Here is a 27,888-nt window from a genome sequence, read left to right on the forward strand (position 1 = left end):
GAGAGGTTCTTCTTAGGCTACTCTCAAAATTTTATGGAGGAGAATTCTGTGGGCTTTTCTCATATGGAATATTGTCAGGGGATTGAGTTGGAGTTTCTCCCTCTAAATCTATAAACTGGGTCTCTTTTGATTTCATTTTCTTCACTTTTCCCTTGAGTCTAGAACTCCTCCTCAAGTTTTGGGAGCCTATGATCTCTTCCTCTGTAACTTGTTTCCTCTTTCCTTTCTCTTTATCTTTCTTGATCTGTTCTCTGATTTTGATTAGTCTCTCAGAAAGAAATTGTTCATCCTCCTTAGGTGATGAAGGTTTAGGAATATCTTTGTGGATTTCCTCAACCTTTTCTTTCATTTTTCTCCTCTGCTTTTTCTGCTTTTTTATCTCTGTTAATGTCTCAGAGATTGGCTCTTCTTCATCATTTTTCTGTACTGAAGTTTCAGGGGTGTTTTGGATGGTGAGACTGGTCTTCATTCTCCTCCTTAATTTTACAAGACTTCCCTTAGGCAATTCTGCAACATCTTTGAAGAAGTTTCTTACCAAAAATTCCTCCAATCCCCTACACTTCTCAAATGAAATTCAACTAAAATCTTTACTAGTCCATGGTGATATACAGTGGTTTCTATTCACTCAATTTTCTTCTAAACATTAGTTGCCATTCTTCTCAGACTATTCAACAAGAAAAATGGTAGATTGGGGGAACCATCTTCTAGAGAATTCATTAACAATCGTGTATGATATACATATATATAACCGAACCTCACTTCGCATGTAATAAAATTTTGCAAAATTAATAACATGCTACTCCATTTTTTTTTAAGTGCAGAGATTGGCATCCCTTTTCTAAAAATTGAAGTGTCCATACCTAGATTTTTGAGAATGACCTTCCAGGATTCATCATGAAACTCTTTGTTCTTAAACCACCTCTCTCCTAGCCTTGGGAGTTTTGTTGCTTTAGCTATAAAGGACTCGGTAACTGCAAATTTGATGTCACCTATTTCCACATCCATTCCATCAAATGACCTGGTAAAGGATTTGGTGATTTTTTTATGGTAACCGTTGAATTTTTCAAAAAAAATCAACCAACCAGCCTTTTGTAACATTCCTTTTAGTTGTGGATAAACTTCCATGTACTTCACCCCTATGGGTTCAGTTCTAACAGTGAGCCCCATCACCTCTATTCTTGGTTACTCTTCAAAATTCCCTTCACTGTCTGAGAAATGGAGTGATTGCGTAAAGAGGACTATTTATATGAAAATGGAGCAACTAGTATATAGAAATAAAATAACTATGGATATGGAGATGGGGTGACAGAATATATGGAAGCAGGTTGACTGTGGATATAGAATAAAACAACTGTACATATGGAAATAGAGTAGCTATATCTGTAAATTGTGTGGAAAATGGAATGACTGTATGCACAAGGTATATGAAAAAAGAGTGACTGTATGCACAAAAAGGTTGCGAAAGTACGAGGGAAAATCTTAGTGTAATAAATAAACAATCAGGGTTTTGAAGAGTCGTATACAGATAGGTCATGTCATTAATCTAACCATTAACAGGTGTGGCTATAGAAGTCTAGTTAAATATGAGTCATGGAGTTTAAATCAGAGATTAGTTATGAAGGTATCATTAGACCGTTTGATGTTGAAGACGAAAGGTGTGGCAGAGTAATCGTGGTAGTCAAATCACATAATGATAAATCAAGGAGACATGTGATCATACAAGTTATACATACTTATGTTTTTGTATTGCTTTTTGAAATAAGTTTTTGTTTTTACCTTTGGAACCTTACCTTCCGCTTGCTAATATCTTGATGTTTGCTTCCACAAGTGCTTTAAATATGATTGGTCTCCAAAGTTGTTTTCTCTTCAATTACCTGCATGCAAGATTTTATTATGAACTGGCCTCTTTGTGCTTGGACTGATAATCAAACTATTGCTGCAGAATCAGATTAGCTATAGAACAGGATTAGCTACGGAACAGGAACAACTGCAGAACGTGGAAACAGCTGCAGAATGTAAAACAGAGAATAAAATATGGCTTATGAATGAATGGAATGGAAATAGCTGTGTGAGTGAAAATATGACAAGATGATAAATGAAAATGGAGATGAAAGAAATGTTGGAGAAGAAAAATTTATTGGTGGAATATGGCAATGGAGTGAAGTGAAACTTGCAAAAGTAAAACAGAGTGAAATGAGATAAGACAATGAATTTTGTAGAATGCATAATGAGTCACCATTTTTTTCAAAAAAGAAGTGGAAAATATAGGGTGTTAGAGTCTTCTGATTTTCACCCTGTATTTTCTGTATAAGCATGCCAATCAGTGATTGGTTTTCAACCCTATACATTTTCTTTTTTTTTTTAGTTAGATAGGAAAAACAAGGACTAAGTTGGTGGAGAAGAAGGATTCTTCTTCACCAACTTCATTTCAGAATTGTTCTAAAAGATCTTGATGAACTGATCCTCCTTTGAGATTGGTTTTTGATAAATTTTCAATCTATGACCATTCACAAGGAGGGGAGTTTGAATTTCATCTATTGTTCTAATCCTTACTGCTCCATTGCCGAAAACTTTTTCAATCTCATATGGCCCAAGCCAATGAGTTTGAAACTTCCCTTGAAAATCTTTAAACTTTGAGTCAAATAATAGTGCCCAATCTCCCTCTCGAAACTTCTTGTCCTTGATGTATTTTTCATGCCATTTAGCCCGCTATCGTTGGACTAGACCACTCCTTTGAATAGCTTCTTGTCTGATTTCATCAAGTTCATTTAATTGCTCCATTCTATGTCTTTGAGCTTCTGATAAATCCATCCCGAACTGAAATTCCATGTTGAAAGTTTTGACTTGGAAATCTATAGGGAACAAGACTTGCTTACCATAAATAAGCTCATAGGGTGTATGTCCAATTGTGCTCCTCCATGTAGTTCTATAGGCCCGTAAGGCTTCAGGAAGCCTTTTTGCCCAATCTCTTCTACGTAGATGCACAGTCTTGGTGAGGACTCCTTCAATCACTTTATTTTTAGACTCCACTTGACCATTTGCTTGTGGATGATAGGGAGTGGATTTCCTATGCTTGATCTTGTACTCCTCCATAACCCTCTCCATCATGTTGGATGTGAATTGATATCCTTGATCTATCACAATTTTTCTTGGAACACCAAAGCGAGTAACGATATCCTCAAAAAGAAAACTAACTACAGATTTTTCGTTAGCAAAAAGTAATGCTTTGGCCTCTACCCGTTTGGTGACATAATCAATTCATACCAATATATACTTTTTCTACTTGGATGGAGGATTAATAGATATAATAAATTCTAAAGCCCATTTTTCAAAGGGTTCGATAAGTACCTGAGGTTGTAATGGCATTTCATTTGAGGGAGCAGGTTTCCCTACCCTTTGGTAGCTGTCGCACCTTCTGACATATTCTTTAGCATCTTTGAAGATGGATGGCCAATAATATCCTAAAGAAAGGATTTTATAGGCTGTCCTCTTGTCAGTAAAGTCTCCACCACACAGCTCATCATGATATGCTTTGAGAATTTTAGGCATCTAATCTTCCCTGACACACCTTCTGATCAGAAGATTTGTCCCTGTTTTGTACAATTCGTTGATCCATGAATATCTTGCACTTTCTTGAATAATATTTATTTTCTCTCCAGGAAACAAATGTGAAGGTAACTTCCCTGTAACCAAATAATTAGCAACATTTGCAAACCAAGGAGTTTGAGTAGTTACTACAAAGAGATATTCATCAGCAAACTTATCTTCAACTAGAGAGTCTTCTTTGATATTCTGAATCCTGGACAAGAAATCAACAAATGTGTTTTGTTTTCCAGGTCTATCTAGCACAGTAATGCTGAATTCTTGCAAAAGTAAAATCCATCTTGTAACTCTACCATTAGTAATAGGTTTATTCATCAAATATCTAATTGCAGAGTGATCTGTATGAACAAAGGTTTCATAGCCTATTATATAGTGTCTGAACTTGTTAATTGCATGAACAACAGCTAAGAATTCTTTTTCAGTCATAGTATAATTCAACTTACTGGGAGTCAAATTATTACTTGTACAGTAAATGGCATAAGGAATCAAATATTTTTGTCCCAATACATCTCCTAAAGTTGTATCTGAAGCATCTGTAGAAATATAGAAAGGAAGTTTCCAATTTGGTCCTCTTAAAATAGGTGCTTCAGATATTTTTGCTTTCAAGGTTTCAAATGCTAATTGGCAATCGGGATTCCATTTGAATTCACAAACTTTTGTAAGCAATTTGAAGAGTGGAGATGCTATTTTAGTGAAGTTTTCTATAAATCTTCTATAGTATCCTATAAATCCTAGAAAACTTCTAACATCTCTTTGGAAACTTGGAATTGACAACTTAGAGATGACTTCAACTTTAAATTTGTCAACTTTAATTCCATCTCCTGATATATGAAGTCCTAAAACAATGCCTTCTGCAAACATCATAAAGCATTTTTCATGCTTTAGTGAAAGGTTTGTTTCTTTACATCTTTAAGGACTTTTTCCAAATTTTCCAAAGCTTCTTCTAATGTGTTACCATAGACTGTAAAATCATCCATATATACCTCTACACAATCACGTATTAGATCAGAAAAAATTCTTAGTACTGCTCTTTGGAATGTTGCGGGTGCATTACATAACCCAAAAGGAAGTACTCGTTAGGCAAAAGTTCTCCATGGACAAGTAAATGTGATTTTATCCTGATCCTCAGGTGTTACTTGAATTTGATTATAACCACTAAAACCATCCAAGAAGGAGAAATACTTCTTACCTGCTAATGTATCTAATACCTGATCTATAAAGGGAAAAGGAAAGTGATCTTTCAGGATTTCTTTATTTAATTATTGGTAATAAATGAACACCCTTCATTTACCATTCTTTTTAGGCACAATTACCAAAGGAGAAACCCATTGGCTATCTGAAATTGGGTAAATGAAATTTACATTGAGTAATTTTTGGAGCTCTTCTTTCACAATTTCCCTAAGATTTGGATTCATTCTTCTTTGAGGTTGTCTGATTGGTCTACTATTTTCCTCAATATAGATATGATGGATACAAGTCTTAGGATCAATACCTTTCATGTCAGCGTATTCCCATGCAAATGCAACAAAATGTTTTTGTAATGTTTTGGTTAGCTCTTCTTGTTGTAGTTTCTCCAAGTTTTTGTTTATGTTTAATGTCCTACCTGGAAAAATTTCAATTGTAGAGCTACCAAACTCTTCCATAGAATAAAGAGACATTTGCCTAGATGACAATTATTCAACATTAGATTTTTCTTGGAATTGTGCATGATCATATTCTGAAGATGTTTCAAAATTTTCCAATGTGTTAAAAATTTGACTATCTTCACTAATTTCTGACATAGTAAAGAGAGGTTGAATATCATCTTCTTTATCAATCCATTCCTTGTCATCTATTTCTGTGATTTCTTTTGCTGGAGGATATAGAGTAAATTTTTTTGTTGAATTACCATCAGAAATATACATGTCACCGGATCTACAACTAATAAAAGCATCAGCGGTGGCTAGCCAAGGTCTTCCTAATATGAGTGGGCATCCTCCTAAATTATTCTTGGGAGTTAAAATCATGAAATCAACAGGATATTCCCAAGAATCTAAGGATACTGAAATGTCTTCTAGCACACCATCAGGTTTGATTACTAATCTATCTACAAGTTGTAGCAAGGTAGGTGTGTAAAGAAGATTAGTAAGTTTAAGCTGCTCCATAGTTTGTCTAATCATAATGTTTATTGTTGCCCCGAAATCAATCAATGTGTTTGAAATTTCAATTCCATTTATATGTGTCTTGATAATTTTGACTTCCTAGATCCACATATTTCTACATGCCAATCTTTCCCATCATGATTTCTGCTATCTTTCCTACCAGGTGAATTCTTTTTGTTTCTCTTGGTTTCCTTCCTGGTCTTTTAATACTCAACTCCTTTATTGTTTTGGCTAGAATAGGAATTTATCTAATGGCTTGTAACAAAGTAATTTTGATATAGACATTCTTAAATTCATCTAGAAAGTCATGATTAGGCAACAAGATCTGTTTCTCTACCCCTCTATTAATTTGTAATCTCTTAAGAAAAGGAGGTGTAGAAGTAGATACTTGTTGCTCAATGACAAGAGTTGTGTTTATTGATTCTTTTTGTTTTTCTTTTTCAATGTTTTGGTTTTGGAGGGATGTTCCCTCAAAACTTTTATTGACTTTTAGAGAGTCTTCCTTAGAGATATCTTGTTCTTGAATGACTATAGAAGGCTTTTCCTTTTCTAATATTCTACTAGATCTAAGTTGAACATCATTAAGATCTAGAGGAGTAATCATGTAAGTTGGAAATTATTGTCCTTCTACCATGTAAGAATTCTGAGGGTTTTTATTATTGGGGTTTGGCAATAATTGGGCAGGTAGCTGATTTGGTTTTTGTTGAAATGGAAGTAAGAGTTGAGGATTTTGATTTTTTTGTGGAGGTTGTTGTGGAAATGGTAATGAAAGTTGAGGGTTCTGATTTGAAGTTGTGGTTGTTGATTTTGCTACTGATTTTGTGTGGGGGGGGATAACTCTGAGAAGACGGAGGATATTGATAATATGGATCAAATCTTCCATAAGGATTTTGTATCCCTTGCGCCCATAGTTGAGATTGATACTGAGATTGAGGTTGAGGCCAAGGTTGCTACCAAGAATTCTAGTTTGGTGGGGGCTGAAGATACATAGGATTGTTAAATCCTTGATTTTGTGGCCCCTACTAAGGTCTTCTTGTAACAAAACAAAGAGGTTCTGCAGAATTTGGGACTGTTTCATCTTGAAAGACAACCATAAGACTTGGGATTGAGTGACAACCCTTGGTCTCATGAATTTCTGAACAAATCATACAAGCTTCTACAATTTTTGCATCTAAAGGGCATTCCCTTAGAGCATGTTTCTTTCTGCATTTTGGAGAAAAGATGGCTAAAGCATCAACCTCTGTTTTCTGCTTGTTTTGAATTTTAAGGGTGTCTAGTTGCTCACTAAGGCTCCCTAAATTGTCAGTTTTGAACTCATCAAGCATATTGCCAATTTCTGTCCTACTTACAGATCCAGTTGCAGATTTGTTTGCTCTAACAAGAGAAGGATCTCTCAGCCCTTTTCCTATTTTAGATTTCCCTCTTCAGAGATCAACACATAGTTCTGCTATGTCACTCAATGGAAGTTGAGAGATATCTCCCTTCCCCATCATGTTAAGGATATCTACCCACTCATCTCTAATGGCCTTTAACAAAAGAGATTTCAAAGTTTCTTCATCTAGATTTTTTATTTTCACTCTTTTCAAATTATAGTTGAATCTCTCAAGCAAATCCTCTAAGTTTTCATCTTCTTTTTGCATCATTTTGAACACCTCATCTTTATGATTGGTAGGCATACAATAATCCAAGTATCTATCTAGAAATGCTTGTTTCATGTCATTCCAAGTTCTAATGGATTGAATGACTAACCCAATAAACCATTTCAAAGTATCCCCTTTTAGTGTTGAAGGGAACAATTTGAGTTTTCGAGAGACTTCTAGATATTCATATGTTCTACACAAGACTTCAAACTCAAACAAAAATGTTTTAGGATCCTCACTTCTTAACCCATAAAAGTTTGGGGGGAAAGATGGTGAGATGTTTTTCAATGTGGTATGTGTTTCCTCATCCACTACAGGGAATCCCAATGAGTTATCTACTTCCCTATTTCCTCTGCCTCCTCCATTATTACCTCTACCTCCTCCATTGTTTCCTCTACCTCTCCCTCTACCTCCTCCTCCAAACAATGAGAATTCTAGATCTTGTTCTTCTTCTGCCATTATAGTTTCTTTAGAGTCAATATAGGGTTCAACCTGCAAGGTTATTCCCTCTTCCTCTGGTTCTTCTATTAATGGACTATGAGAGGGAGTTTCTACTTTTTCTTCCGCACCAGGTATTCCTAGTTCTTCAACTACAATAGGCTCTCTTGTGGAGGTGAAAAAGTTCTTCTCTCCTAGGACTGTTTTGGTAGATGATGTAGGAGAATATTTTGATTGAATTTCTGCCCCTTGAATTCCAGGAATCCTATGGCTGGGAGTATGAGTCTAGGATGGAGGTGTGCACTTTCAAACTGTTGGTGGAGTAGGTGGAGTTGTGGGAGTTGAATTTCTACCCATAGCTATAAATCACCCCTAGAATCTCTTTCTTTATGCATGCCATTGTTTTGTTTTATTGTTTTTGTTTTTTTTTTAACAATGTAAGAGATAAGACTACCTAGTTACACTTCCCCATCAACGGTGCCAAAAGGTTTGGTCAATTTAGTGTCCTAAATTTCTCTACATAAGTTATCAATTCGGGTAACGTAAACTGATGAAGTGTAGTGCACTATATGTGCTAGATGGCCCTTCTTACTTCAGTGTTTTTGAGTTTTAAGTTATTTTGGGGTTTTTAATCCTTTAATCCCTAATGATGTACAATGTATCTAATAAAAACCTTGAATCTACTTATGCTAAAGAAATGAACTGAGGACTAAGAGTGCTTAAAGTCAGATTTGGAAGTAAAGTTTAGTCAAGAAAAGGAAAACAGAGTTCCTATTTTTTTCTCTTATGATTGTTTCCAAAACATGAACTAAAGTAACTTAAGAGTGAAGTTGCAGCTATTTTCTAATCAGCTTAATGAAATATTAAAAGTGAAATTGCAGCTATCTATGATGGAAACAAAACTAAAATGAAATACTGAAAATGAGATTACAACTATTGTTTGGTATATTGCAGAATCAAAACTTAATGAGAAACTGAAAATGAAATTGCAACAAAACTAAATGCAAAACTAAGATTGAAAATGAAATTGCAACTAGTCTACTAAAAAAAATAAATGAAGTGCTTTGTCACTCTGCTACACAATTTTGGGAGAACAACCTCCTTGTGATAACGTTTTTAGGGATTCCATACTTCGTTGTTCTAAGAGGAAATAACTACAAAAATGCAGAAAAAGACTCATTACATAAGTGAAATATTCCACCACTTAGTTTAAGATGAACCATCAACTAGAAGGGCTTTTAGAAACATTCACCTACAACATGAGTTACTAAACTAATAACAAGATGGCATTGATCAGTTTAATTCAAAATCTAAAGACCAATTAATAGCAAATGAAATGAATTACTCTACACTACTGAACTCAACTTCAAGCTACTGATAAGAAACTAGAAAATAATGAAACAAAAGAACTATTCTGTGCTGAAATAAAACTATTCTGCATTAGTAAGAAGATGACAAAAACTGCATTATGAACAAAGTTAGAAAATGGTTATAAACATCATGAAAAAAAACACAGTGAATCTATAGCTCAATTATAAAAGACAAAACAAAATAAAATGTAACCTTAACCAGCGCAGGGGCCCTCTGCTGTTGCTCAGGTTATATGCACTTAATCAACACTCCAACAATGCTTTCAGGTATCCATGAAACACACAGTCTTTATATTAAAAATAGAGAATGAGTTCTCCAAATTACAAAGTGATAATCTAAGTTTAACACATGAGAAAAATCGAACTGGTTCTTCGTTCTTCACACAGGTATTTATAGAGAAATTATACAACTATTTTAAGGAGAAAAATAATTTACAACAAAACACATAGGTAGATAGGTACACCGAATCGTCTTCCTTAGTTTTTGGAGACATAAATCTAAGGTAATGGTTGTTGGATTCAGTTTACACAAGTGGCAGATTAAGTCCATGGCCTCAGAAAACTGCTTGGGATCCCATCACTGAGAAATGTGTACAGAATAGAGTCTTGTTTGCCTTAGGTTTCTATGTTTCACTTCCCTTTGACTGGAGTCTTCCTTGTCAATATTGGCCAAATAAATCAGACACGATCCATGCCTTGATGTTTTCCAAGCTGCCCATGTAGTCATTTTTCCCTCTTGACACCTGGAACCTACAAAAGCATGGAAGTAGTTGCGGAATAGCTAATTAGTTGCAGAATGTGGCTGCATTCCATAGCTAAAAGACAAAAACTTATTCAAATAGAAAACATAAAAGTATAACATGTAAATCACTAAAATATACTCCTTGAGGCAATGTATAAGGGTTTTTGATGATAAGGATTCATTTTTCATGGAAAAACAAAGAAGGAAGGAAGAGAAAATTTGCTAAGAGAAGGGCAGTTTTGGATCTCAACAATAGCCAAGAGAGTTTGTAATCTTTTCTTTGAGGAGTAAGTAGTGGCTCCAATGCCCCACTGACAGGGTTAGAGATGTATGGTGTAACGATGTGTCTTGGAACTTTCACTTAATTCAGAATTCTATTAAGAGGCCAACACGTTTTCACACACGTATTGTATTTGTTGTAAGACTATTCTTTAACACTTGTAATGCATGTTGCTTTAACATGTGTTCTACATATAAACTGATTCATTTATTGTAATGCATAATCTAGTAATGGAAATGTCTTGTATATGTTGTTAATGTTGTCTCGTCTGTGTCGACTGCTCTACCGGAAGTCAGACAAACCTTTCAAATGAACCTTGTTATAACAACTGTTGCACTCATTCGGATTGATCCGTGAGTGTTGTACGTGTTATCTTACATTGTATTTTGTGACTGCCACAACTGAGTGGACTGCTCCGCCAGAAGCTATGTATGTCCTTTTTGTGTTGTGTATTCCTAACCGAGTTGGGGCTAATACCTTTCAACCTAAAACTCACCTTCACTCTCTTCCTCTCATAGTGAAAGACCCATTGACATAAGTACACTTACACTCACCAAGCACGTGAACCTCACTTCTCGAAGGAAAACTGAACCACTCTCCTGTGCTTACAAGCAAGAGTTAAGGAAAATCCTTAAGACAATGGAAACTAGGCCATCATACTGTTTTGGGAAAATTTAGTGTTTCTACAGACACCTAACCCTCTAGACCTAGTAGCTAGTCTAGAAATAATAGACAATGTAATTCGTTGCTTTTCCTATAATCAACAGATAAGAGAAGGAGGAAAAGAAACCAACCGGTAACCTTTTCTTGCTCCCTCTCTCCTTTGACTGATTCTGTCGCTCCTTTCCATGCCTAACTCGCTTGGAAAGTACCTACACACAAGCCGAGACATAAACCAATCAAAGCATACAATAAAGATTTGTTAATTAAGCATATCATAGAATCCAGAATACAATATAAATCATATAAGAACATGAATGGAAAAATATTTGAATTCTTTATTGATAAAAGGAAAGATTACAACCCATGAATGTTCATGCTTGATTTAGTGTCTTCCTTCCAATTTCAATCCCTTCTCTCCTCATGAAGCAACAATTCAACATCATTACAATACTCTTACTAATCTCATTCAAACAACATTTCCTTAGCTCCAGAAATTCCAACCTAGACCAGCGTTTGAATGCTTGGTCAATTTATAGCTGAATGGAGGAGGCTAAGCCATTAATGGCCCTCATGAATGCTCTGCCAAAATTGGCAGGTGGTTCCATGGAGGAAGGGATAATGGATTAAGGTTCATTCATCCTCTTCCTCATCCAAATGCGAGCTCAACCAACTTGGAAAATTCCATAAGTATCCATTGGATGAGGAATCCAATGGATTCATTTAAAAGATTTGATGAATCTCGCTCAGCACAAGTGAAACAAAGGTTAAGTGTACTACAGTGCACCCAGTCAGTGTAGTTTCTGCATTGCAATGCAGCCTGATAGAAGGCTACCTATGTTGATCTCCTTAGGGGCATTTTTTGGGTGAATGGTGTCAAGGAAACTCTTGGGAGGCAAGCATGATGTAGGTTGACCTCATTAGGGAATGAAAACAATTGAATTAGGGCTTGATGGACCCTAATAATACAGTTCTCGAAGTTGGGATTGATATGCCCAAATTGACTTGTAACACATACTGGATCGGACTCCCACACCAAATGGTGTGAGGTCTAGTTGGGACTTCATACTAAGGTGATCCCCTAAATATTGGTAGGTCCAACATCGTCAACGTGCTCCTTAACATTTCTTTGCACATGTTGGTACACCCTAGCACCTAGGACACCCTGGGATGTTTCCCTTACCTCTAGCATGCCTTAACACTGCCTAGCATACCTTGTCACTCGATCCTTAGCACACCAGGAACTCACTAACACTTCTAATCACAAACTCTTATATGTTCATATACATGCATTTTGACATAGTGCTCCCTTGTGTCTTCTTGGAACTCCCAGCTAACACTTCCTTACATGCATTGGCACATCTTTGCTGCATGCAACCCTAACACTCTAACATTTGTTAACACTACCAAACATACCTTGTCACTCCTCCTTAGAAAAATTGTAACTCACTGACACTCTGTATCACACATTCATTCATTTCAATGCATTATGACCTAGTTCTCCCTTGTGTTTATCTAGAACTCCCTAACACTCCTTGGCACACCTATAACTCATAGAAACTCCATGCAAAACATTCTTATTCATTAATTTACATGCATTTAAAACTAGTTCTCCCTTGTGTTTCCCTAGCACTTCGTAACACGCCCTGGCATGCATTGGCATACCCTAGCACCTGGCACATCTTGGCATGTTTCCCTCACCTCTGGCATACTATGTCACTCCCTCCTTAGCAGACATGGAACTAATTGACACTCTTTTTCACACACACTTGTTCATTCATTTCCATGCATTTTGACTTAATTCTTCCTTGTATTTCCTTGGCACTCCCTTACACTCAGGATGCATTAGCACACCTTGGCACTTGGGACATATTTGTATGCTTCCCTACCACTCTAGAATGCCTTGGAACTATCTAGCATACCTTCTCACTCCTGCATTAGCACACTTGTAACTCATTAACAGTTCATTTCCATCAATTTGAAACTAGTACTCCCTTGTGTTTCCCTGGAACCTAGCCCAAACACTCCCTAGCATGCATTCACACCACACCCTGACAGCTGGAACATCGTGGAAGGCCTTATCACTTGGCATGTCTTGGCATGCCTAACATGCCTTGGAGCTTTCTAGCTTGTGTTAGCACTTCTTTTTATTCCCTGGCACACCTTGGCACTCCATAGTTGTTTTTCTTTCATAGATAACCTTACTCTTTTTGCGGCTTGGTAACCAAACCATGGCATTGGAAGAAAAATGTTGTGTCCAAATTAAAGTCTCCCTTTGTTTGAAACTTCGTTGTCTAGCCCATTATCGCAACCATAGGCTTGCCTCTTGGAAGTCCTATTATGAACATCTCCTCACACACTTCGTCTTTGGGACATCTAGAATTTGTTGACACTCGTTGGAACACACTCTTATGTATTCATTTCCATGCATTTTGACCTACTTCTTCCTTGTGATTCCCAAGAACTCGCTAACACTCCTAACAATGCATTGACAATGTCTGACATATGTTAGCACGCCTTTTCATTCCTTAGCATTCCCTGACAATCCTTAGTTATCATGCCCTCACAACTACCCTTACTATTTTTGGTACTTGGAAACCTAACTAAGTCCTTCACTGCCTACAACAACTTGACCAAGTTATGATTACTACAACTAGACTGTGCCTTGTTCACCTAAGAACTGACTATAAATAATCTTAGGCTACTCATGTCCAATTTCAACTTATCCCACTTAACAAGTTACAAGTTATCAAGTCAAGGCTCACATCCAAATGTGGCCATAAAACAACTAAGCAACATGTTTAAATCTTGACATGCCATAACACCTTGCACGCTTAACAATCCCTTGGCACTATGTGGCACATGATAACACCTTCTGCATTCCTTGGCATGATTTGGCACTCCCTAGCACACCCTACCACTCCCTAACATGTCCTAGCACTCTAGCATGCCTTGTCACTGCTTAGCATATAAGCTTGTCACTCCCTCCTTAGCACACCGTAATCTCATTGGCACTCCCTATAACACATTCTTATCTATTCATTTCCATGAATTTTGAACTAGTTCTCCCTTGTGCTTCCATGGCACTCCAGAACACTCCCTGACACACATTTACATTCTATAGCTATCATTCCCTTATAGATAACCTTACAATTTTTATGACTTGGAAACCCAGCCAAGTCATTGACAAAAAAATGTTGTGCCCAATCCAAAGTCTCCCTTTTTCTGAAACTATTTTCTCTAGCTCATTGTTGTAACCACATAATAGCCTCTTATAATTCTTATTTTGAACTTATCTTAGGACACTCAATCCTTGACGAACTTGGTACTCATTGACACTCCATAGAACAAACTCTTATTCGTTCATTTCTACACATTTTAACCTAGCACTCCATTCTGTTTCCATAGCATTTCCTAGCATACACTAATAGTCTCTGAGACGCCTTCTCACTCCCTGACATGCCCTATCCACTCTATAGAATTCCCTATAACTCCTTGGAACATATTGGCTCTTGGCACTTGCTGGAACCTAACAATTCTTGGCATGCCTTGCAATTCTCTGTAAATTCTTGGCATGGTTTAAGATAAAATTTATTTCATATCAATTATTCGCAATTAAGAGAGAAGTAATAAAGGATAATTTGGCACTTAAGACATGCTAGCACTTGGCCCTTGGCATGTATTGGCACTAGTTTTGGTATTCCTATCATGCCCCTCTTGAAACATAAGGTCTGGACTTACTAACCCTCTTATGTGTTCATTTATTTTCATTTTAACTTGGTGTTCCCTTTTGTTGCCTTGACGCTCCTTGACACACGTTCGCATACCCTAACACCTAGCACATCTTGTCATGCCTTAGCACATGGCATGTTTTCACATGCCTTGGAACTATCTGGAACATGTTACCACACCTTGAATCTTCTTGACATGCCCTAGAATTCCCTAGCATGACTTCGCATTGCCTAGCTTGCCTTCTCACTCCCTCCTTCGTACACCTAGCACTCACTGACACTCCCTAAGACACCCTCTTATTCATTCATTTCCATTCTTTTTGACTTGATGATTTATGTTTGATGGGGTACATATATAAAAATATTTCATTTAAGAGAATAAAAAAATAATCGCACAGTTACTGACATAAGTAATTTTGAGATTCTACTTGAATTCCATTAGGAAAATATATAATAGTTTTTAAGAATGACATTTTAAGGGTTTTTTTTATGGTGTTGGAATGGTAAGAAGTGAGCAGCCAATATTGTGATTTTATTTCTCATTAAAATTCTTATCCTTATGAGAGAATCATCTTGAGACAATGACACCCTTTTCATGCTTACCCTCCAATTCCTAATCTTCTCAAAATAAAGGCCAACATCTACAGTGAAGGAAGGCATGTTGGTCTATGGTGTGTTGAGTGACGGGGTGAAAGTGTTAATCTACTATGAGAGAGACTGAACCATTTACTTTTTGTCATCAATGGATGACATGTTGTAGGTGTGTGTCATGGGACCATATGTCCATTAGAAATATTGTGTAAGATATAACCCAACATAATCAATGTCCTGAGAGAAATCTGTGGAGAGGGATCAAAATAAACTATATTTGTGAGTCCACCAAAAAATATTTACTAGAGAGTTACATCATGGTGATCAATCCCACACATGGAGTCTTTTGATATAGACATTTATTTTTGTAAAAAATTGTTTGGAGTGTCACTGAATTGGTGGAATTCTCAAATTCATGACATTGTAAATTATGTAGGAAATTTGTTTCTTTTGTTATAGAGGCTAAGGTTTGCAAGGCGGATATAGGGTTTTTAGGGTCTAATGGGAAAACAAGCATCAATTTATAGCTCTTTTATATACCAAACAGTTTTTTATAATAATATTTGGTCAAACATTCCATGGCACTAACTAAGGAGGACAAATAGTACCCTTCATTCTACTACTCAATTCCTCAGTATGCAATATCGATATCCTCAGATGTTTTTCTTGATATATTACAAAAATATGGTTTATAGGAATATATTATTCTAGTTTCAAGTGTTGTTCATGGTCTTCCACTATCCTTAAGGACATGCAGAAGACAACTCTATTTACAAGTGATGTTTGATGGGATACTACTTGAAGACACACAAACAAAGGTTAAAAGAGTGTCCAACCAAGTGATGCCAACAATATGGATAATATTATTATGTTAGGTTGGTTTCAAGTGTTCCTACTGGGATCCCAATTTTCCCAAGGATATGTGGAAGACAACTTCATATACAAGTGTTTTCCGATATGATACTATGAAAAGGGGTACTAATAGAGGTTAGAAAGGTGTCCAACCAAGTCATGTCACTTGTAATTTATATGTGTATTCTTCCCCAACCATTGTTTTACCTATTAAACAACAACATCGTGATAATTAGAGACATAAAATAACATCCCTGCTCTTTTTTTTCTCTAAAATAGGAGTGCATGCTAGCAAAACAAAGTGCCATGATACCACTTGTGGTGTTCCTTGTTTGTTGAAATATAATAGTTAGAGCAAAATACAGATAAATATAATTGCAAGAAGTAAGCAAACAAAACCAAAATTGGGGGATAAAAATAGTATTAAACCTTTCTTAATATTCAGAATTGAGTGTAATGTTCAATTGCGCCCTAGAGAGGGCAACCCCCAACATAAATAGAGCCCCAAATACAATAATATTCACATGATAATTTCTTACATAGATTCTACTAATATATATACTTTATAATTGACCAAAACCGTGAACACTTAGTGGAATTCTCTTAGTGAGGCCTCGACGACTAACTAGTGGACCTTATTTAATGAGAGCACCTACAATTATTGATTTGACACTCTACGACCTCATGGGAATTACTCAATAAATATTACCTTAATACCTTAAGTGATAGCCTATTCTCCTAATTAGGGGAGTTAGCATGGGATCCTAAACACATTCTAGTGAACAAGTCAAAATTACCCAATGCATAAACAATATATATTCTTTATCTATTCAACAACTATTGTGCATATGCTTCATGCTATTTATTACTTTGGTTCATAATAAAAATACCAAGAAAAAAATAGATAGACAAACATAAGAACATCCACACACGAAATTACACAATATAATAAGGTTTTCACTAGAGAGCGCTCATAGGTAGGAAACTCTAGGTTTTATTGTGATTTTTTCAATCCAATGATTGACAATCATTAAGAATGATTTCAATGATCTTTAAATTGTTGTGCATATTCTATTGGGATAGTTTGTTACACTAGTTCTTACATTGTTTGGAAATATTTTATTGTGTAGTTTATTATCTTAGACCTTAGATTAAATATTACTAGTGTATCACTCTAAATTATGGATATATTTTAAATCAAAATGGAAGAAACAAGACAATAAACAAACCATCCACATAAATGAATAGAACATATGACTTGGGAAACCTAATATGAGAGAAATCTTAGCTAGAAGGTGAGGCATATGCTCTAGTCTCTCTTCTTCAATTATGAAATATAAGTACAAAGAAATGGTCACTCACTATGGAGTGGGCATGGACATTGTGGCATGAAATATTACATTAAAAATCTTCCTCCTCCTATGTTATGCTCAATATCCCATTCTTTGATGTCATCGTCAACTATGGAATAATAATAATTCCAAAATAATGGAGCCCCTTCCTTTCCTAGTAACCTAGTATAACACAACCTGTAGTCATTGAACATCAAGGTTAGGGTTTTTGCATGCTTCAATACTCAATTCATGTTTCTATTTTGGAACACCCCCACATGTGTGAGTAATGGGGGTTGCTGATGGTGTTAATTCATTTAGAGAGCTCAAATCTACTTACTCCGTGTAACCTTCTTTTGTTATTAGCAATAAAATTGCTCCATGGATGTCAATAAAGAGGGAGCACATAATATTGACAATGATTGTTCTAGGTATTTGTTTATAATACCTTGAAAGGCCTTATTCATGAGCAAGTTAGTCAAAGATAAACATTGTAAACTTTTACAATATTGAGCAATTGCTACAAACCCTTTAAGTACAGGTTACTTATCACATGATCTATTTTTTTGGGACCAATAATACACAAGAATAAACAAGTGAGAAGAGAGTAATGTAGTTTATTGTAATAGTAACCAAAGTTATATTTGTCATTTGACAAAAGAAGTTAGTATATAGGTGAGATTAGGCCAACACCTTAGAAATAGCCATAATACCTTCCTCTTTTGTAGCTCCTTGACCATAATGGATCACTCAATCTATCATTCAATTATGTCCTAAAGTTGGATACCCTTTGGGATTCAAAACGTCGACAAGATGCACATAATACTATGGATGATATGAATCACAATTTTCCATAATGGTCTAATTGAAAACCACATAGTTCCTTTAAAGATTTGTAGGTTGAGGTAACCACTTCAAGCCCTTGAACTTGAAGAAAATCTAATATTTGCAATTGTTTACAATAATAAGTCCATTATACACACTCCTAATCTTAGAGTTGGGCAAAGAGGGAGAATACTTCATTGATGCCAACCTTGTAAATGAACAACCTTGCCTACTCATTGGTTGGACTCTCCATCACTTCCTGAAGGACTATATGTGCCATGAATCAAAGATTATATCTTAGTATTAGTTATCGACACTCGAACATACTTTCCATCGATATCATGGAAAAAATGTGGAGAAAATATTTGAATATTAGGAAACATTTTCTCATACTCTACTTAATCTTTAGGTGGTAGTGCTTCAATTTATTCCATTTACTAGGAATTCTCACCCAAAAAGTCAACTGTTGAAGAATCAATCCTACGCTAAATCACTCCTACCTTCTCATTTTCAATATCTTTGTGAGATTTCACCTATGACCCTTAAATTTAGTGCCCTTTAACACCTCGAATGGTGGAATAGGAGGTGTTGCAATAGGAGGTAAACCCCATTCCCATTCACATTTGTCGAGAGCTCTAAATTCACGTACAGTTCATAACCCTCCTTTGACTCAACACAAAATTTTGTTATGTTTCCACTTCCTTTACATACCCTTCCTTTGGGGGCATCCTCATAGGAAGAGATTATGGTTGAAATATTACAACAACAAAATGGGGCACACAATCTCTTTATACAGTTTCAAGGGAGGGGTATTGGAAATAACCATCTTCTCCCCTATAGCCCTTAAGACCTTCTCAACACATAAATGAAATGACATATTGATAACTAGACCCAAAGATATATCTCAAATTTCAAGGCCAAACCCAAATTGAAAGAATCAGACCATTTATCAACCATTGCTATTGAGTTTTGGTAAAATCAAGGACCTCCTTTCAATATCTTGACCTTGTTTTTAGCATTTGCAAATGGAAGGTATAAAACTCACATTAAAAAGGGGATATTTGGACTAACTTGGATATGTCAGGTCTTAGTTTATAAAGTATCCAATCAATGTTTTTGAGGCGAACTCCCTAGCTCTAACTAAAATTTAGTCAAATTTAAGAGGAAACTTGAAAAATCCTTCTATTTGGAGACATTTTTCCTTCCTTTTAATTGACTTAAAACAAACCTCAGTGCCTCTCTTTTCTTATCTTTCTCTTCCAATTTCCAACAAAAAAATCATTACTAATATATCTTAAACACTTTATATAAGTAAACATTGAAATCATTAACTTATAAAGCATCTTTACCCGTGAAACAACCCATTGCAGTCTAATATGGTTATAATTGTCTCCTTAAAATTGATGAGCGTCAGTATTGCAGCAAGGATGCTGCAACTCCTGGGCTACTAGCTTTACTTATCAACCCAGGGTTCGTACAAACTTGGAGGTCACAGAGCTATATGCACAAGTAAAAGTGAAGGTCCTGCCTATTGTCATTGTTCATTTGGCAAGAGACCCTAGGTGTTCCAAGCCAAAATTCTATAGAGTCAGAAGAATCTTGATTCTTTGATGGAAGAAGAGAAAATATATTCTAAGAGAGCTACTCTACTACAGTAATGAAGAAAACAACATGTAATGCTAAATTACACCATATCCTAATTAACCATTTAAAAAACTATGCTAAGCAGAATTTCTAAATCAACAAGGATCTAATGCTGCTATCTAAGTTACAGAAGTAAAGAGCATCAAACCATACTAATGTGTGTGCAAGAAAACTAAACAAAATCTGTTTTCACTTTTTTTAGTAAAATGAAGCATGCAATTTAATTGTTCTTGTGGATGTGGCAAGTGGATGGAAGGTGGTTAAGGATGGCTCGAAGGTTTATGGAGTGATTGGATGGTGTGGAAAGGTCCTAGGAGGCTTTTTGTGACTTCCTAGAGGTTCCCCATCAATTCGGCCTCAAAACAGGCCGTTTCAGGAAAACCTACACATGTACTTGAAACCTATATGATAATCCTATAGGCATTATAGGAAACCTATAGGATACAACTGAGAGCTAATTGTGAGGTGTCAGAGGTGTTGGGACACTGGGAAAAGGTGCGTGATGAGTGGGATAGGGTGTTAGAAGGTCTAGGAACACTCAGAAGTCAATATCCAAGAGAAGAGATGGCTAGATTCACTCAATGTGTTTAGGGGAATTTCAATGAAAAAGGATAAAAAAACTTGTGAGGGTGATGGTGGAACAAGAGATGCTTAAGGTTGATGAGGTGGAAGATGGATGCTGGTGATGAAGTCTAGACCTCCTCCTAAAGTACCTGCAGTGCTTAAAACATGTGTGTCTTTCAAGAACTATGCAACAAGATACGTCTTCATAAACTAGAAAAGCATGAATCAATTGGCCATATTATGCATGAAGAAAGTGCCGAAGGAAATGAGAACATGAGTGAGCTCTTATTGCAAGAATAGAGTAATGGAAAAAGATGACAATGAAATGAACCAAGTACTGAATCAAGACAACAAACTCCAAAGCTCATGCAAGAACTAGAAATTTGTGTTCCTGGGGTTGCTGAAGGGTCTCTTCCTCAAGTTGTGCTCCCATAGAGAGGAGGTGAGGCCGAGACACTTGCTGACAACCTTATGGTGATATTTTTCTCCTTAATAAGTACTGGACCTCTAAAATGTCTTCAAAATGACATCCACATTCACCTTTATCACCACCATTTCACTCACATGTCACATCTCCATAACCATATAGCCTTTCATTAGCCACCATTTTCATAAATATATGGGTTAGGATCCTTATTTACCAAAGTTATTTATTTTATGTGTTTAAAGTGAAGTTATGATTAAAAACTAGGAAATTGACATGGTTTCATCTATCTATATATGTGGCTTGAGTTTCATGACATGTGTAGGTTATTTGGAAGCTTCCAAGGCACCCTTATGTGGCATCCAATGCTCAAATTCGAATTCTCTTCAAAGGAGATTTGGATAAAAGGTCCAAGAAGGATATGTGTCCTATTTGGATTGTAATTCTGTGAGGTGTCTCATCATTTCCTAATTGGATTAGAACTGTATGAGACACCTATGGGATATGTTGTAGAAATTTCACCTGTAGAACAAACCAATATATGCAATGTCCTAAAGCATAATACTTGTTCTACTTCTACAAAACATTAAGTAGAAGTATAATCAAATTCATGAGCAACATAAAGTAGAAACATGCATAACTGATAAAGAGAAATAATCACACATAACACAAGATATATCTAGGGGAAAGCACCAGCATAAAACCCCAACCGTGTATTATCAATCAAGTGGAAATCCTCTTCACAATACAAAAAGAATCAGCTCTCAAGCTATCCAGTTCTCAATGAACTATGAAGATGAAGATATGTCTTAGGAACCAAACAAGCCCTATATATAAAGGCTTTACCTATGGTCCAATTCCTATTTCCTTGCGTAGATTGCTTAGGAAATAATAGCAAAAGCATATGCAATTAATTCCAAACATACCAAGTTAACCAATGGTCCAACTACACAATCCTTGAGGACACTAGTTCCTCAACCATGCAAAAACTACTTACTAGAAATAGTCAAGCATATGATAGTACACTATCCCACATCTAATCTCAACTGGGTCTCTAACAGAACTGACATGCAACAGTTATCCATGAGTGAATTCTAGGTTATCTAAAATAATAGTTGCCACATGCATGAAAGCATTAAAAAACTATATTTTATTATTTTAACAACTTGTTAAAATGTTCTAACTGGACTTGACTAGTTAGAACTAAGTCAATTGATTCTCTCATTATAGAACTCATACTTGTTCCCTCAATCAATGGAGGAAATTAAGGATAAATTCCTCAATCAGTGGGACAACTCATGTGCATGCTCACAAAGACTTTAAATTCGAATTTCCTTCACTAATTAACTCAACTGAATTAATTAATTAATATTTCCAACTGTTGTTAAGACAAAAATTAATTTTACTTCCTATAGATAGACTAGGGACTGCTATAAATAGGAAGGGACCCAGAAATTCTATTTTTAGAACTTTCTATTTTTAGCAATTTCACCTCTCGCCCAATGTGGCCAATGACCTCACTGGCCAAATTGCTATTTTTAGACATGCTATTTTTAGAAGGTCTATTTTTAGTACATTCTAAATTTAACATTTCCTGTTGCAAATTTTTCAACATATGTGTCTCATTATGAGCTATTTGGTTGCAACTATATGAGATTTTAGTGGATGCTCATTAAATACGGTAGCTTCTTATGTTTTTGTATAAATAGAAGAGCCTTTTCCTTTGAAGGCATGTGTAAAGTTGGGGAAATGCTCATGTTTTGAATATAGAATTTGGATTTGGCACCATGCTCATGAGTGATGTTCACCTTGATTTGGTTATGCTTGCATTTGGAGCCTCTCAACTTGCCGTCTCTCATGATTTTGGATTGGCCACCAAAAATTTGTGAGATTTATTGTTTTTCATAGACTTAGATTTATTGCTTTCATAGATTAAGATTTATTTCTTTCATATGTTTTCCTGTGTGAGAGGTTAAGAGTGATTGTTTCTATTTTCTTTCTACATAGAAGTTAAGAGCAATTTTTTTTTTTTTTCTTTCATATCTTTTCCTGTGTGAGAGGTTAAGAATGATTGTTTTTGCTTTCATTTCTGAAAGAGTAGTGTGCTTTTCAATTCCTGCAAGATTCAAAGATTAAGATTTCAATTCTACACACTGTATTATAATTGTATTATAATTTATTTTGAGTTGATTGTTGAATTAGAATAGGTGAATTTTGTTTTTCGTTAATTGGTTTCATAGTTAAATTGATCTAAACTTAATGTTAATTTCTAGCATATATAGTGCATGCATGCTTTGCAAGCTTTACGAAACCCCTGGGTTGACAATTAAATGATAGGTAATTAATTTGCCTCAGCACTAACCTACTAATTGAAAGAAGGCACAAATGGAAGCAAACTAACATACAACCAATCTACTCTACACTGTTGGAATGGAAATTCAGCTACTTAAGCAAATGAACAATTAAAATATGAATCTATGCTAGCATACATGTACAATAAACAGGAGCCTTGGCTGCTAGGGTTCGGCCCTAACCCAATTGCTTCAACCCTCTGAGCTAACTTAGTTCTGGCTCAAAATAAACCTCATTCTTATTATCAAATCAATGGATTACATCAAAAATTGCCACAAGTCTTGCAGCTCAAAAATAGAGTAGAGTTTTACAATCAAAAATCTGAATCCTACTAAGGTCCTAGGCTTCTCTACTTATACATTTGAAGTCTCCAACGACTTCCTTAGAATTAAGGAGGCTCAGTGCTCAAACTCGAGATAAACTAGTGCTTTGTCTTACACTTTCTCGACTACCTTATAGTCCTCACGATTTGGTTGTTTGCACTCTGAGCTGATGGAGGAATATTCGAATGGAGGCATAGTATATGAGGAGGATTTACTTCCTATAATTCATCTCCCTTGTCCCATTCGAGTTTTGACCAAGGTCTTTGCCAAAATTCCTTACTTTCATCCTTTAATCATGCATTAAATGCACATTAGACCACAAAGCAAAATATCCAACTCTAACTCATCTCATAAACAAAATATAGTCAAAAGTATACAATAAGTTGTGAGAATAGTTGGTTTGACTAGGCTAGGAGGTGAATTAAGGCCCATATAATTGCCCAATGATGAGGCTCGTCATCAGCCCCCTACTGAAAGTGTTGCTCATCCTTTAAGCAACTTATTCAATGTCCATGTCCTTCATGGCTCTGGTAGGCTCTCTGACATACCATGCCTCCACTGTGGAATCTTCTTGTTGTTCATAGAAGCCTACTTTCTTTTCTACTTCTTCCCACTACCTCTTTTCCTCTTCTTCTTTTCTCCCTTCTAGCATCCCCAAGAGTAGTGGTGGATTGAGTTTTAGGTCTATCTAATTGACTTTCAACCTTTACATTGATTTCTTATACATAGATGTCCTGTTGAGTACCTCTCTTAACCTTTGAGGGGAGTGATATTCCCTGATCTTCAAGATGTGTGGTAGTGTGCTCCATCTCCATAGGAAGGCATGTATACTATCATCACCTACCAGCCTAAACATCCTCAAAATGTGAAATTGCTTGGTCTTGGGCAGCAATATATCTAGATGTCAGTTGAGGATCATTTTCAATCAAATTATGGGTGTTGATTATGGCCATGGGATTTGATTGTTTAGCTCTGATGACAAGAGGTTCATTTTGCTCTCTGGCCAATATTATTTTCAACTCTGTAGCCCTTTATTCCTCATGGGTCATCCATGATGCCAAAGCCATTAATTTTAGATCTCCTAGCTTACTTTCATTTCTATGAGGGCCATGTTGTGCAAGTAAAACTCATCCATTCTGGCCCTATCCTCTATTGTAATTTGATCACAAAGATCAATAAACTACTTGTAGTCCTGAAATGGCATGGTGCCCCTTTGTGCTAGTGTTTTAATCTGAAACTGCATCATTTATTCTTTGAAGTAAAGAGCATAGGATTTAGCTGGCATCCTACATGGGATGGCCTCCAACGAGAGGTTGGGCATACATTGTAGTTGGTGCTCCCTTTCTTGTAGTTATCCCCTCAACCATGAATTTTACTTCTCAAGTTGATCTCTCATTATTGCTTCTCTGTCCCTTAAGCCACTTAGCTCTTTACCCATTTATTTGAGCTTCTATTCCATGTGCCCAATGTCTTCCACCCCTTTTGACTTCGCGATTTTCATCCATTGGTGGGTTCTGGCCATCTCCTTCTCAAGTTCGAAAAACAATGGGATGGCAAATTTTTGAGGTATCACCATCCCTCCTAAAATAAACTAGTAGTAGGAGTCTAGGTTAGGTTGGGGGCTTGGTTCCTTTGTTTTAGGGTCTTTTTCTTTTGTTTCTTACTGCTCCCCTACCTTGCCTTCCAATTTCTATGCTTCTTGAAGTTTTTGCAGAGTATCCCGTAGGACTATTTTTGCTTCCTATAGGATGGCCTTACCCTTTAAGGAAGTTGATCCGGTACTAGGCCTTTTTACATAGCTGATTGGTGACTTAGGGGAAAGCATTTTATCTCTTGGTGTAGGGGAATCTTCAATCTCCTTAGAAATTTTTGTTGATATTTGTGGCTTCCCTTGTTTGATTCTTTTGCTCTTTCTTGTTCTAAAATATAGTGGGGCTCGCCTCCCTCTTTTCCCTTTTTTCTTGACTAGGGTGCTGAGAGTAGTGACGAAAGTTGTTGTCTCATTCTCAGTAGCCTCTAGAGACACCCTAGGTGACTTCTCTTTGTTTTCTTCCCTTTCTGTTTCAATGCCTTCTTCCTCTCTATTTTTCTTATCTTCTTCCTCTTGTTGTTGTTCCTCATCTCCATCAGTTTCTTCCTTAGTTTCCTCATCTATTCCATCATCCTCCTCCTTATCTTCTCCCTCTTCTTCCTCTACTTTATCATGTTCCTTTGTATCAGTTTCTTCTTCATCCATCTCATCCCTATCTAGCTTTGTATCTTCTTCTTCCTATTTTGCCTCCTCCTCACTGACAGAAGGACTAAAATCATAGGTGAGGGTTTTGATTTCAACCTCTACTGGCAAGTCTCTGAAGACTGGCCATGTTATAAGGATTCTGAGGTTTTGGAGGGAATTTTCAATCGAGATCCTTATCAACCCATGGTGAGCCAATTGTTGGGAATTCCCTTCCTTTACTTTTTTGCTGGAGTCTATGAGTGATTGCATCAAGAAATAGGTTATGCTTAGTCTTTGGTGAATTGGTGTTTCTACCTCAAATCTTAATTATTCAAGGATCCTAAAATGGTAGCCATAAACAACACCATATATACGCTCACAAGAGATATATTTGATGAGTTGGTAGCCTACCTCACTCCATGGGTATGGCAGACTGTCCCTCATTACTCCATTTTTGTCCTCTATGGGTTCTTCACCTTCTAAAGAGAATTTACTTTTTGCCACCTGACTATCTCCTTTGTCTTCTTTTCTCCATGGAATTCCTAGGGGAAGTGTGGTGACCCTACTGATGACCTCTAGGGTGAGATCTATAGTGAGGCCTCTAGTTAAAATAGTGGCAAGGATTCTGCTGTGTGAAGTGAGGGAATGAGAAAATTCTTGAGCCAGCTCATCATCATACCTTGTGAATTTTTTGAAAAAACCCATCCAGTTGTGTCTTGTAAAAATTTCAAGCACTTGGGGGTGTTGTTGTATTGTTACAGTGCTTTTGGGTTCTCTCCTATTAAACCCTCTTGTCATCTTGCTTGTGGGGCTTGAGGAGAAAATGAGAGGGTTGACACAAATTTTTTAAATTCAGGAGGAAAACAGAGTTTACTATCTATGTAATTCACCTCCCACAGTTTCTAAATTCACTAGATTTTAGAGAATTTCTTGTTCATTTTCTTGTAAATGGGGATGGATTTTTATAGCCTACTTCTTTAGAATGGTGGTAGTGGAAAAATCTGATGATATCCCCTCTTGAACTCTTCTTTGCCTATCCTATAGACTCCCTCTGTTTATCCTATAGATTGATCCTATAGACTGTATCCTGTAGACTCTTCTTATAGGAATTCATGTGCATGCTCCTATAGAAACTTTCTTACAGAATGATGGATCCTTGCTTCCAGTGGGTGGCCAGGGTTATGCGAGTGACTTGAGTGAGGGAGTTTCAAGGAGGTGGAATGCATGAATGCATGCAAATGATGTTTTATTCGACTTTATGGTGTTTCAGGGTGAGGTGGTGTGATGGAAGCAGAGGTACATTGACATTTTTGGACCATTGGTCCCCACTACCACTTCATCATTTTCCACTCCTCGTAATCAACTCCAACCTTGTAGATCTTTAGTTAACCACTTCTTGTCCTACTCCTCCTCTGTCTTTGATTTGACTACAGCCACGTGTGAGAGGACACCCAATTTTGCATGCGCTAAGTGAACGAAGGTGGCCAAGTTAACTAGCCACCTTTTCACTTATAAACAAACTATCTCGTAACCTTTAAAAATTTTGATTAAACGATGCATATGAGTGACTGAGCGAGATACTTACTTGTGGTTTTGATGCCATGTTGTAGTTGTCAAAGACGAGAGGTGTTGCATTCTTTACTTGCTGCATGGTCATTCTTCTTCCTCCTCTTGCTATTTGTTGATGGTTTCTTGGCTTTTGCAGGTATCTGTGACTAAAGATCTAATGTTGCTGCTATTGTGGAGCTCTTGGATCATCCTAGTGAAGACTTGTAGCTGATGATTGACATTCTGTGGGATAGGCTGCTACAGGATTTCCTACAAGATGTCCTATAGCTGCTTCTCCCTCAGAATTCCTTAATCATGTCATTGGCTGGGGCTGTGAGGATGGTGCAATGAATGGACAAAGGGAGTAGGAGTGCGTGTGGAGCAAGGGACATTCAGGTAATGCTCTTACTCTCCTATGTTTTTCTTTTTTTCCTTTTTTCATAACTGGCAGAAACTAATCTCTTTTTGTTTTGAATGGTGAGTGCAGGGATGATGATAATGGACAAGGTGAGGTGTTAGATCATGTTTAGGATTAATTTTAGGGACCTAACAAACCTACCATGTGCCCTCGGATTGCTTCCTACAGGTTTTCCGAGCCACTGTAATTCCTACAG

The 27,888-nt window shown here is 36.5% G+C and overlaps 1 protein-coding gene across 1 annotated transcript in view; it reads right to left on the minus strand.

Annotated features, from left to right (window-relative positions):
- Window positions 1-1,970: 1,970 nt before the first annotated feature.
- LOC149156100 (WAT1-related protein At5g07050-like) overlaps window positions 1,971-27,888 on the minus strand; it is a 125,926-nt gene continuing 100,008 nt past the window's right edge. Inside the window, exon 3 of the mRNA XM_089444634.1 lies at window positions 1,971-2,006. Within this exon, the coding sequence (XP_089300760.1) occupies window positions 1,971-2,006 (36 nt within the window). The remainder of the gene's footprint in view (window positions 2,007-27,888) is intronic.

Source organism: Pinus tabuliformis, chromosome 9 (assembly GCF_031772625.1).
Source record: "Pinus tabuliformis cultivar Carrire ecotype Pingquan chromosome 9, CPIR1, whole genome shotgun sequence".
Classification (NCBI taxonomy): domain Eukaryota; kingdom Viridiplantae; phylum Streptophyta; class Pinopsida; order Pinales; family Pinaceae; genus Pinus; species Pinus tabuliformis.